At 37.9% G+C, this 14,231-nt stretch overlaps 1 protein-coding gene across 1 annotated transcript in view; it reads right to left on the minus strand.

The window, feature by feature from the left end:
* Positions 1 to 3,818: 3,818 nt before the first annotated feature.
* Positions 3,819 to 14,231, minus strand: part of LOC309556008 (histone deacetylase 9-like) — a 903,604-nt gene continuing 893,191 nt past the window's right edge. The window contains exon 15 of the mRNA XM_082258269.1: positions 3,819 to 4,556. Coding sequence (XP_082114395.1) covers positions 4,368 to 4,556 — 189 coding nt within the window. The 3' untranslated portion in view covers positions 3,819 to 4,367. The remainder of the gene's footprint in view (positions 4,557 to 14,231) is intronic.

Consider the following 14,231-nt stretch of genomic DNA (forward strand, 5'->3'; position numbering starts at 1 on the left):
CAAAAGTGTATGTTTACTGAGCTTAGGAAATAAGACCAAGCTGTATTCACTGTGAATACCCAATCAGGTGCACAAGAAAGAAGAACAGAATTCACTTGCACCTGATTGGATGATTAAAGTGAACATTTCTATCTTCTAACTGAACATAACAAGTTCTAGTCATATTAAATTAACCCCGTTTAGTGAAAGGTGGGATTTGGTGCTTTTTTAAGATGAAGTGAGTCAAACTTTTTATAGGGTTTGACTGAGGAATTTAGGCAAGTAAATGTTAATAACCCAAGCATCCAAACGTAAAACAGAAATACAGCTAACCTAATTTTGCTGTTGGGAAGGATTTTAACGTTTGTTGGGTTCTTAATCCTGCCTGTGTTTTTATTGGTAAGATTCCCTGAAACTACATAGAAATTAAAGGAAATATCCAAAAAGGGTACACAGGCAGTGATTAAAAACCTGACAAAACCTTAAATCCTGCCATACCCTATATCAAATCTAAGATTTTAACGATAAAGTTTTAGTTGGAATCTTCATTTTTTTTCCCCCCATAAAAGTCTCTCCTCACTCCCCACTCCTACTAAGCTGACCTACCCTATGAACCCCAATCCCGACTTCTTACTTACTTCCTTCGCAATTTTATCCTCACCTCAGATAGAAATCTTCTGCGCCTGCAGACCTCATAGATATGTATGGATTTGTACTAGGATACATTTCCAGATTACAAATCGAATAAGTCTCAATGAGCAGGCGTGATCTTTACCTTAAAGGATTTGTGCCCAAGGTGAAGTGTTGCACAGGATGCAGCATTGCTTGCAGGGCTAAGTAAAGTTGGCCATACATTGTTCAATTGTTTACATGCAGACAAACTTGAATGAGTAGATGGGGGAATTCTCCCAGCTGTGTTATTTTATTCTGACAACAGGACTTCCCCCATCGCCAGAATACACTGATTAGTGCTGCATGTGCTAATTGAAGCAATCTTTTCCAACAAGTCAGTTAATGGGCAGCCGATTAATAGATTGAGTTGTCATGAATGGCAAAGGCCATACGTAGATGGAAATTCCTCCAGTTTTTTTTGAACCAGCTGAGTTGATTTATGTATTACCTGTTTTAGATACTAGGGTAGTAATGTTAGTGCAGGTTATTTTAGGAAGGGTGGTTTGGGGTTGTTTAGTGGATTTGAATAGGAAAAACACAGTTCTTTTATAAAGGTCCATACACATGGGCTTTCAAATGGTATTGAACTAGTAATCAGACCCTCTTTTACCCTTCTTTTTCAATATTTAAGACATGCTGAGTGACTGTGGACAGATCTTTACATATAGTTATGGCAAGTAAGAAATGCATACATATATAACATTAATAAATTGTGTAAAAGTCAGTTATTTCAACAAAATATGCTTGTATTCATTATTGAGTATGTAGTTTTAAAAATGTTTATTACAAATCGCCTTTTTGTTCTATATTCCTAAATGTGTTTAAAATTAACCTCCACCGCTTTTGATTTTTTTTTTTCCTAAATTTTCTGTCTTCTTTACATATGACTGTAGAATTTCCCATAACAAAACAGAATTTAAGTTGTTTCATGTAGATGGGGTTTAAGGTTTCTGTCAAGAAATAATAGCATATGTTCACCCAAGTGTGTTGAATAAATGATGGCCTTCTGAAGATGCAATTATTAAGAACCAAACGTTTTTTCCTGCAGGTTAACAGTCTAAATAAATTAAATCACTGCAATATTTTATATACATTCACAAATATAGGTGTTTCCATGCCGTGATAGAATTGGATATATTTGACATGCAGTTTACATTTTATCTATGTATTATCTCTTGTGCAGACTGTCACATAAATAAGCTGGTGTTTAGCAACAGAGACTTTTCTGTGTATGTGAAATTGCCGTAAAAAGACCCTATCACCAAATTAGAGAGCCCAGAAAAATCAACACTGCACATAATCATTTTAAATGCTCACTTGCAGTGTATATCATTGACAGAGTGATTGAGTGACAACTCTGAGTCTGCTGGGGCTGCTGACATCACATCCTTGATGGTGGTACCCAGTAGCAGCCTCAGGTGCATTTAGATGTCTATACAAGAGAGGCTTTTTCAGATAAATATCATGGTCTGGCAACAGGGTCTTATTAAACCATGATATACCAAATCAAAATACCAAAGAGAGCCTGTGAGAATTTAAAAATATACTGGTGTGCCATTACTTTTCATTTGTAAAGGTACAAACTCCAAAGCCATCATTTTAACTCTAATTTCACTGCCTATTGAGATGCTCACCTGGATGAGGGCAAATGGCAGGAGGCAAGATTTAAGATGATAGCCCTGAAGGCTACACTTTTAAAATTCAGGCCTGTAATAGTAGATTCACTAGCCATTGGTTTACTTAAGGCAAATAGCCTGTTCACTTTGCAAGGGAATTTGCACTTTGCAAATATGCAAACAATAATGCATTTTTTTAATTCATTTCCTTGTACACAATTGGGGATTCTTTGCTAAGTGAATTTTCATCACATTTACTGAGCTTGGAGAACAATTCTTTGCAAATGGAATAGCCTATTTGCCTTAATAAATGAACCCTGGTGTGAATGGCCTCATTGGTTTCCTGTAAAGGCCAAATTCAACCATAACCTAAATCCGATGCTCACTTCTTCTAGCTCACATGGTCTCTAGTGACAAAAGGGTAGACTATTCAATTCCCTTTTTCCCACTCAAAAATATATATAATTTTAGAGATCAATTGCCTAGCATCTTTTTATCTCTTTAGAGTTACATACTCTTCATGTTATAACTTGTGACTGATATTTGCTTCAAAAAGTTTTTAAAATTCTCTTTTTGTCTTAATGAACCAGCGACTTCCTGCCATTCAGTTAAAGGGTCTAGGCTGGCAAAGCTGAGTGATGTCAGCCATACACTGTTTGAATCTGGGCCAGTCTATCAGGACTGGGCAGACTGAATGTACCAAATTTATCGATGGATTAACTTTGGTACAACCAGCCTGTCAGATAATCTTGCGATTATTGCTAGCAGCTGCTAAAGCCTCTAGTGATAATCACTGTCTTCTCCTGGAGGGACAGCTTCACCCACTCAAAACTGTCCCCCCCACCTGTCAGCACTGCCTGTGTTGATGGGGAAATCATTCAAAATTCTTTCCTGCCACCTGTGGCTGCAGGAAAGAAATTTGCATTATATATGGCCGACCTAACCTCTAATCAAAGTGTGCTTATTAGATTTGTACTGGAGAGGAAGAGCGGGGGACTTTCCAACCAATTACCGAGTGCTGATAACTGGGCACTAGGTGTTTATTAGACATTACAAACATATTGGCCATACTGCAAAACTACTGTAACAGGAAAGTGGAGACAAGAAATGCAAGTTTTTAAATGCAATTTCTATCAGCCTGCATATCTATGTGTGAGGTATAAGGTTTCAGTTATCCTTTATCTGTAAATAGGTAAAACAATTATAAATACAAATTTTGAGAAAATAGGAATTAAAAAAAAAATGGAAAACCAATATATAGTATCGAATTAATAAATTTGCATTAGAGATACGAGTCATTAGGGATTGTCCATCCACATTTTCCTAAAATAACATTAAAAATAACCAGCGTTTTAATTGGTTCAATATTAAAATGATCTGATAGAATTAAAAAAATAAGAAATAAATAGTGGCTGTCTCCTAATTGTCAATTGGGATATCGTAGCCTGTCTATGGTTCCTATTGTAGCAACTCAATATATACAAAGATGAGCTTATGCAACCCCCCATTACATTTCTATAATGCTGCTCATTAAAAAAAAAAAAAAAAAAAAAATTGCCGTTTACAGCTCCTAAGAAAGGATTACATATGAAGTTAAGCCTTGCACTGAGGTCTTGTAGTTCTTAGTCTGATCAAAGTTATACCCAAGACCTGATGAAATACTATATAAAGACTTTATATCTTCGTAATCATGGTGTGTCTCTGTAAAATGTGGTGAAGTGATCATTCCTTGTCAAAGTCACAGCTGCTACGGACATCATCTTTTCTTTCAAATGCGATTTTGAAATTCGCATTTTGTGATGTGATCTCAAATGCTGAACGTGGGAAGTCCAAGCCATCAACAATAAAACTATAAATACCCATAAGTGCACCTGTTGATATTTTGGCAAAAGCCTTCAATGATAGCAGTGATTTATGAGAGTGTGAATGTACAACTTCTGATTTATCAGCCATGTTGGCTGTCACAATGCCGACATAACCTCAAAATATCCAGCCAAAAGAGAGGGAGGATGAATGTTCAGCTACTGAAGATATTCTAAGCATTTAAATCAGTTGATCCTACAAGAACAGTGAATTTATCCTGCCTATTAAATTAGGTCTTCAGGGAGTCCTACCAGTCTCACAGACATGCTTGACAGGCTGGTCTGTAGTAGGCTGAGGTAACGATGAAGCAGCAGGGGAAGACTGGGTTCTGGACACAGGCCGATGTTTTTCTAATCCTGCCATGCCAACTGTATCCATCTGAGCCTGGTAGACTTGAAATTGGTTGATACGCTGATGGTCCGAGAACTGTAGTTGCCAAGAAAACAGCACAGCAGAAAGAAACATGAGAGGGGATCAAGTAAAAGACACTGAGAGAAACATGTCAACAAATTAAGTTCATTAGGTCAGGCCTGTTATAAACGGTGTAAAAAAAAATCAGAGCCTCAGTCAATAAATTCATTCAACAGATGTTTTTACACTGACACAGGAGAGTCATTGGGCCTGTGGAATACTAGGTGATTGCAGGAAGCCTGTCAGTTCTCACAGTCTGAGGAAAGCCTTTTCTTGGCCTAAGTTACCAAAAATATATAAATCCTAGAAATAACTAAAACTAAGTATGCAAATACAAGAGGTAAAATCAACAAATAATGTTTTTTTTTTTTTTTACAAATATTAATAAAAGCGACTAAAAGAAATCTGTCTCTAAAGCAGATAGTACAGATTTTCAGATTTGACAGGTGAAGAATTAGTGTTAATCTGTGATTTCCTAGAAACACAGCTGTCATTTAGACAGCTACTGTATGGATCCTAAGTGATTTTGATTTTATATTTCACTTTGTGATATAAATGTCAAATTGAAAATAAACTGTAAAAGTTAGTATCTGCTTCCAATAAGAATCTGCATGTACTCTGCTGTAATTTGGTTTTGTAACTAATTAGGCATGTAATGTGTAACACTGAAAATACCCATTGTAAATTAACCTACAATTTCAAGTTAGGGGCAAAACAGCTGAACCAGAGGACACCACTATTGGAAGAAATGTCCATCTGGCAATTTCCAAAAATAAAATGTATTTCTCTGATTCCCTTTAACTGTAATGTTCAACCTGTGGGCTGAGAGCTGCATGTGGCTCTTTGGTATATAGTGTTTTAACTGTCTAGGTGTTTACTAGGAGTAGCATTTGTAGACTTCCACTGTAGATTTGTGTCATTAGACTTATGACATAGCGAAAGTCACACTTTGACTTTCCTTTAGGTCACAGATTGGCTTTTGCTAGTTAATTTTTTTTTGGTCAATATTTTTCATACTTTGTTATAATAGAATCTTGGTTTAAAGCGCATCATATGTGTGTATAGTAGTCATAATGGGGTCTGTAGGGAACACAAATGTGTTCTCATTTGCTAAAACACATACCTCATGCAGCTTTTTAAAAATCAAAATAAATTGTATTTTTTTTACTGTAAGGCTGCATTCACATGTCAGCTTATAATCGCGGGCAGAACCGCCGCGGTTCCGCCCGCGATTCGGAGATTTATTGCAAATCGCGGGACGCCTAGCGTTGCCCGTTGATTTGCAATAGCCCCCCAAACGCCGAGCGATGTTGCCGCGATTTACGCCCGCCGGATCGCGGCAACATCGCGCAAACAAAATCGCGGGACGCAATACGCTCCAAAGAAGCTCTTGTACTTTTTTGGAGCGTATTGCGTCCCGCGATTTTGTTTGCGCGATGTTGCCGCAATCCGGCGGGCGTAAATCGCGGCAACATCGCTCGGCGTTTGGGGGGCTATTGCAAATCAACGGGCAACGCTAGGCGTCCCGCGATTTGCAATAAATCTCCGAATCGCGGGCGGAACCGCGGCGGTTCTGCCCGCGATTATAAGCTGACATGTGAATGCAGCCTTACAGAAAATAGGAAGAAGTATCATACAGACTACTGCACTACTAGACTACATGCAACTCTTGAGACCAGATGAATACAACAAAGTGTATTTTTATTTTTATTTTTTACCCAACAAAAAAAAGAAGAAGAAAGGAGTATTGTGCATACTGCATAGGTATTACTAAACACTGAATAGGTTATATTTTAACAATCCTTTGTAGGCCTCATTGGCTAAACCCACACCCTGCATTTAGAAACTAAAAATTTGTATTTCCCCATGCTAACACACTTCTATTTGAATCACACAAACAGAATACTTATTGATTGCTGCCAGCAGATATGTGTCCCCACATCCACCCACTGAAATTCTTTATACACAAAGTGCAGCACAATCTATATGCAAACTATAGCAAATCATATACAGTATATATATATATATATATATATATATACATGTACACACTACAGGAAGTATATTTATGTGTAATCTGCAAATATTAACCTTTCACAAACACATATTTTACTGGATCAAAAATAATGTGCACATAGGTCCATTTAAATTAGCGACATGCGTGCATGTAACATTCATCAAAAGTTTAGAATAAAAGAAATTTCTTGTGTCATGCTTGAATAACCTTTTTTTCCACCACAGTGTGCTCCATCACCAGCCACACCACCTTCTCACATCCTACATTTAGTTTTGGAAACCCAAAAAAAAAGGTAATATTTTTCAGATTAAAGTTGAAGTAATAATGTATACACTGTGCAGGCGTTTTTTTTTTTTCTTTTAAATCTCTTGTAGGTCTTATTGGCTAAAGCTCATCCAAAATTTACCTTTGGAGGAACAAAAAAAATGTACAATTTATATTTATCACATTAAAATGAAAGGAATATGGTATACACTCAACAGGCATAATGTTTTAAAAAAAATCTTGTAGGCCTCGTTTACAAAAACACATAACTTATGCAACTTTAAAACAACAACTACATAAAAGAAGAAATATTGTGATTCCATTTACAGTACAATATTTAACTATTGTTGGAAGGATGCATTTTGAACAGGAGGGACAACAGTCAGACATAAATCAACAAAATCAGCTTTAGAATGTATTTAAAACAGCTAAATGTTGTACTGATGCATTGCACAATAGTGGCAGTGGTAGAAGAATCTTGTAATGATGGCAGGATCTGCTAATGATGGCTGCAGATGGTAATGGTGGCAGGAGTTGGTAACGGGCGCAGACAAGAAGCCGTAGAAGAATTTTGCAATGCTGAGAGGTATAATAATGTTTTGAGGCCAGATTCCAAGGATAAATCTATTCATTAGCGTTAGCTGTGGGGGTTGTACTCATTACTGATCAAGGACTGGTTCATTTTGCTAAAAGTGAGCCAGTCAACTGTGTTTTAGAATATTTTTTTTTTTAATCTCTGTCACAAAACTGATTAGATTAGGCTATATAGCACTCCCAGAAAGTAGAGGCAGATGTGCCACGCCTCTCAAAGGTGTTGCCTGAGCACTGCTTTGTCCTTCTTGCTCCTAAAGCCTAGTACACACTAATAGGTTTTTTTGTTCAACTCAGCAGGCTGATCAGAAAAAAACAAAAGAGCTGGGGAGGAGCCATTGTACTAACTATGAGATGTTAGTATAGCAATCTCCCCAGCTGAACTATTGTGTTCTGACAAGGGGACAAAAGGGGAACACACCAGTGCATACCAGTCAGCGCTCTAAGCCATCCGGCAGACCTTTTTTTGGTCATACCGCTTCGACCAAAGCCAGATCGCTGCCATACACATGGGCCGAATGTCGGCCGGTTTCTATTGAATGCAGCCCGATATTCACCCTGTGTGTATGGCCCTCAATAGTCACATGTAAAGAACTTCTGCCTCCCTCAGACATCACAGACATGATGAACACAGTAAAATGCCTAACTTCAATATGAGGGGATGTGCTGCTAACAAAGGGCAGCTTTGCCTGTGTCAGCAACAAGTAAACATTGCTAAAAAAAATTCAAATGCCCTAGCAAAGTAATATTTAAAATAAATGTTATACCTCCCTCCCTTTTATAGGAATTACACCTAAAACACGAAACCCCAAACACCAACCATAAAATAATGAACCTGAAAACTTTGTTTTTATAATTTTTAACCTAGTAGAACAATACAATTTAGCTCAAAAAAGGGGGGGGGGTGTATTTGTAAAGGTACCACATCCCAGTAATAGTATAAAAAAACAGACAAGGAAGGATATGGGCAAGGATCGGTACCGTCAATGACCAATAGTAGATATATTCTAGAAAAAACTAGTATAGTATATTTTATATAAAAACATATATTTTTATTAGACAATAATAACAAAGGAAAGACAATCAAAAAAATCAACATACAAGAACATTGAGGACAAGTAATAGTCCAAGTAAAAAACCAGATCAATAAAGCTGTAACCTCATACACTTGTTTAATTGTGTTGAACCATAAGGAAGTACAGTTGTCCCTCTGAATACAATTGTGTACCCCTGCACCCCTGAAGAAGCGGAATACCCTGCGAAACATGTTGAGTGGTGGGTAGTAAATATCCTGAGGAAGTTATTCTAGAACTTACAAGGTTATCTTGGTTTTCTGGTACTTCCTTATGCTTCAACACAATTAAACAAGCGTATGAGGTTACAGCTTTATTGATCTGCTTTTTTACTTGGACTATTACTTGTTCTCAATGTTCTTGTATGTTGATTTTTTTGATTGTCTTTCCTTTGTTATTATTGTCTAATAAAAATATATGTTTTTATATAAAATATACTATACTAGTTTTTTCTAGAATATATCTACTATTGGTCATTGACGGTACCTTTAAAATCCCGATCCTTGCCCCATATCCTTCCTTGTCTGTTTTTTTAGTAGAACAAGACGTCCTAAAAAGGACTGTTGGGTCTATTCACCATGAACACAATGGGTGGTACAGAATTAAATGTAACCCACTGCAATGTACATTCCTTATATTAATGTGGCCTGATGCAGCACAGTGAATACAGGGGCGGCACACTATACACTTTGTAGCACACCACACTGCAATTCCCTGCTACATAGCACATAACAACACTGTGTAAAGCTGTGTATAACTCTGTATATAGCACTATATAATGCTTTATACTGCTATAACTGTATAGCAGGAGCTATCTCTCCTTGAAAACGCTAGGAGGGCAGGAATTGTATGATTGGCAATTGATTGCTATAGCAGCAAACAATAAAAACATTTTTTTAATTTTCCTAAAATGGTACACCAGCTAGAGTTCAGGTCAAACTCATGGTCAACTCAAATTCGATGACCATCCCTAGTCTACAGCTTCATAACTTCTTTTCTGATTGGTTTCAGAACCTTCAGAGTATTTTAGCATGCAAAAAACATTTTTTCAATTAGTCCCTTTCAACTTGTATTTGATGTAAAGGTGGAAATCCTCCAGCATTCTCAGTAAAAAATTAAGGACATATAAGAGCAAGGCAATGCAATGAAATGTGTGTATCAAATGCACACTGAACTCTTTGTCAGTATGTACTTTACTAAGGACCACATACATGAAACTTATTTAGTAAATAATGTCAGCAGTTCCTCCAAGCCACCATATTAACTTAAAGGGTAACTCCACTTTCGTGGGGGAAAAAAAATAGCAAATAAAGAAAAAACAATGTAGCGTATACAATTGCGACACAAGTCATCTTGTAATTGAATGTTATTAAAAATTAACTTTACTTTTCAATCTGCAGCTGTTGTAATTTTCTGAAAATGCAATGCTATATGGCTACCTGGAGCTGTTCTGTACACAGAATGTGTACTGACCACACCCCAGAAACATAATTTCCTGCTTGTGTGATTGGCTCACCAATTTTCCCAGAAGGCTGCCTAAGATACAAGTCATATTTTTGGCATCCCTGCAACAAAAATGTAATTTTTGGTGAGATACTCCCAATAGGAACACGTCTAAAGGGATGCAGGCCCAGCAGCTTTCCTCATTAGTGCTCTGCAACTGCCACAGCTGATAGAAAATTATGAAACCACTCCCATTTGACCCCCCCCCCCCAGCACAGAGGTAGGAATCTGCAACAAAGTTTGTAACAATCCTTGTAATGTACAGAGATCACCCAGAGGGGAATGTCTTTTTTCTCAATACAAGTGGAGTTAAGCTTTAAGTTTTAAAACGCCAGACATTTTCCACTACAGTTTTACATCTGATCATCGACAACAGGTCAAACGTGACAGTTCTTACTACTGAAACGGTGCATTAAAAACAGCATTTTGTGATCAAACAGAACTTCTGTCAGATCTATGAACTGATTAAAGGAAATCAGTTGCTATCAGTTCACATGACTGAAACAACATCATATGGGCAGAGTACAGTGAAGTGACAGAGCTAGTTATTCATGTTATAGCGCACATAGGAATGGTTACAGTAAGGCTGAAATACAGTATATTAGCTATTTTAGAGTATTTATGGCTCGGGAACAGAGACATTCAATGTTCCCTACTTCACTTTGGCCTATGTGAAGTTAATTTTGTAGCTAACATTACTCCAAAAGTCTTATCAAAGTTTACATATACGATCAGGAAAATGGGCATCATCTCACCGCCTCATTTGCATTAAAGTCAATAATAGCTTCTTTTAAATGTACTATTCAGTATCTTATTAGCAGCAATTTTGAGACTTCAAAGAGTTTCCATTTATCATTGTCTGATGATCCACTTTCTGGCTCGTAATACCATGGCATGCCCTAAGGCTTACATACAGATCATACGTACAATAATTTTACAGCAGGGCAGTCTGTTCTTCTCAAATTAGAGTATTGGGGGTTGTATAGACTAGAGAAGAAAACATTTCTACAGCACAGCAACTAGTCATTTCCCAGATGTCATGTTTATGGATAAGGTTAAAAAAGATGTTACTGGTTGTTATGGGCAACACCAGTGGCGGCCGGTTCGTAAGGGGCGCAGGGGTGCCCCCCCCAAAGTTCATAGAACGATACATTTTTAAATAAATGATAATATGACTAACTTTTTTGAACATCTTAAAGTTAAAAAATGTTAGTCAAATTATCATTTATTTAAAAATAAATCGTTCTATGTGTATGCAGTGCACTGGTGCGGGGTGCCAGACTAATAGGTGTCTATTAGGTCCCTCAATTTTTAACAAGCATGTGATTAGACCCTGAGGCTCTAATTAGCTTTTTTTATGTTGTCCTCGGGGCGCAAAGCACTGCGCCCTGAACCCTCTCACTTTTGATTTTAGCAAATCAAAATTTGCCATTGCGTCACTTCCGGTTTCCGGCTTCTCATCCTGGGCAATCAGGAGGCTAAAGATTTGAAACACGAAAGCCACTGGGTATCAGAGAAGCCCAGACTGGAGGCTCCATTTGCAGGTAAGGACCTGGATTGGTTTGTTTGCACCCCCCAAAAATGTTTATCACCAGCCACCACTAGGCTACACAAACAATTTTCCTTTGTTACGGGTTCTGTAGGCCAGCATACCTATTGGCTGACTATCAATTTCAGTTCCCAGCCAATGGTTGCAAAACAGAATGGCACTTAATTTTCTTAGCAACTGGATCACTCCTGGTGGCTTATATCTGTCCATGAATCTGTTAATATGATCAAACAGTGAAAGTAGAAAAGTCCAATACCCCATATTAACCAGTCAGAATCCTGTGTTGGTCTGGCTTTGCTAAGTTGAATTCTGACTGGTTGTTAATGGTTACTGAACCCTTAATTTGGACATTTATTGAATTAGGTTAATAAGGAGGTAACTTATAGCCATAGCAGACCACATGGCACAGCACCAAATTGTGAAAAATGCTGTCTGGTCGTAAAGCAGAAGACAATTATATTTTTTGGATGACTTTGAATTCTTTTATATACAATATACACAATAAAGGCACCTCTATCATATTGAATGCAAATAGTAGGCATCAGCGTCAATTAGAATTTAAGAATGGCCAGTAGTCCCAGCAGTGGAAATAACTTGTGAGGCAGACAGGTGGGAGCCTTATAAAGACTTTTGTTATGGACCATGTACTGTCCATTTACACTACCTTTACTGAAGAATGGACCTTTACACTACCTTTACTGGACAACGCTTACCACTGTAAATGGATATTTGCTAATTGCCATGATTTTTGCAATCTAGTTCCCATTTCCAAATGCCTGAAAGAGCTGATTGACAAACAGGAGTAGTGTCCATAAATATAGATGTAGTTAGTAGATCACAAACAGTTTGGCTATAACAATGGATGGGTTTACATTTATTTTGATAATGCTACCAAGTATGACAGAATGCAGCATTAAACAGCCTTTTTTTCTAACATATTACATCAAAAATTATTTTGCTTCTAGGCAGTGCTGTGATTTAATGAAGCATGCACACAAACATGACAAGTTTTATTAAACAGGAGTTACCCTTTGGAAATGAAAGATACACAAATAAAAAAAAGCAGACAATGCCAATTTAATAAAATTATCTTGACATCCTTGATCCAGACAGGTTTGGTAAGATACAGGTTTCCTGTCTGCCACCTCTTATGTGAATGCTTCACTGCTTGAAGCTGTACAGATGAAGCTCTCTGCCCTCAGACCCTCTGTATTCATAATTTTCCCATCCATCTGTTCTCCCAGGCTAATATTATACTATACTCAAAGGGGTTGATTTACAAAAACCGGAGAGTGCAAAATCTGGTGCAGATGTGCATGGTAGCCAATCAGCTTCTAACATCAGCTTGTTTGATTAAGCTTTGACAAAAAAAAAACATGGAAGCTGATTGGTTTCTGAGCAGAGCTGCATCAGATTTTGTACTCTCCAGTTTTTGTAAATCAACCACAAAGTGTTCTTTTTTAAGAGTAATGCTGGCTACACATTATACAATTTATTTTTGTTCAATTTCCTGTAGATTTACCTTCAAATATGTACAGTAGTGCAACAGGCCTGCCTGATTGCATACAATTTGAAAATGTTTAGGTTTGACCTCATAGTATATGGTTTTGGTAAATCTAAAGGAAAGTTGTACAAGAAAATGATATAATGTGCAGCCAGCTTAACCACTTGCCGACCGCCGCATGACTATCTACGGCGGCGGTCAGCCCCTCACAGGCAAAGTGACGTAGGTCTACGTCACTCGCCTGTGAGGGTTTAGGGAGCGAGCGCGCGCCGCCGGAGGCGCGCTCCCGCTCCCGCGTGGTCACGGACCCCCCCGCGCGTGTGACCGGCGGACCCGATCGCCGCCGGCCACTCTGCGATCGGCGGGGGAGAGGGAGAAAGTCAGGCAGCTTGTGTAAACAAGCTGCCTGTCATTCTCCTCTCTGTATGAGAGATGATCACATGGATCTACTATGTAGATCCATTGATCACTCTGCATACAGTTGAAGCCACAGCCAATCACAGTTAGAATCACGCCCCTAGGGACACACACAGCCCCTCCCTCTCAAATAAAGTTAACCCCTTCACTACCAGTGTATTTTTACAGTAACAGTGCATATATATAGCACTGATTACTGTAGAAATGTCACTGGTAACCCCAAAAGTGTCAAAAATGTCAGTCAAGGGTCCGATCTGTCCGCCGCAATGTCGCAGTACCGCAAAAAAAAATCGCAGATCGCCGCCATTAAGCGTTAAAAAAAAAAACAACAAAAATGACAAAAATCTTTCCCTTTGTTAGGAAACGCAATAACTTTTGCGCAAACCAATCAAAATACGCTTTTTGCGATTTTTTTTACCAAACATAGGTAGCATAAAACAAATTGGCCAAAAATATTAAAAAATTTTGATTTTTACATTTTTTTTTGGGGGAATTTCATATAAAAAAAAGGGAAAAATATTGCTATTTTTGCAAAATTTACGCTCTTTTTTTGTTTATAGCGCGTGATCAAAAAATCGCACAGGTGATCAAATACCGCCAAAAGAAAGCTCTGTTTGTGGGAAAAAAAGGACGCCAAATTCGTTTAGGTACAGCGTCGCACGACCGCGCAATTGTCCGTTAAAGTCACGCAGTGCCGAATCGCAAAATACCCTCTGGTCGTTTAGCAGCCAAATCCTCCGGGGCTTAAGTGGTTAACTGACATGTCATCCTT

The sequence above is a fragment of the Pelophylax lessonae genome, assembly GCF_965119305.1.
Source record: "Pelophylax lessonae genome assembly, chromosome: 5".
NCBI lineage: Eukaryota > Metazoa > Chordata > Amphibia > Anura > Ranidae > Pelophylax > Pelophylax lessonae.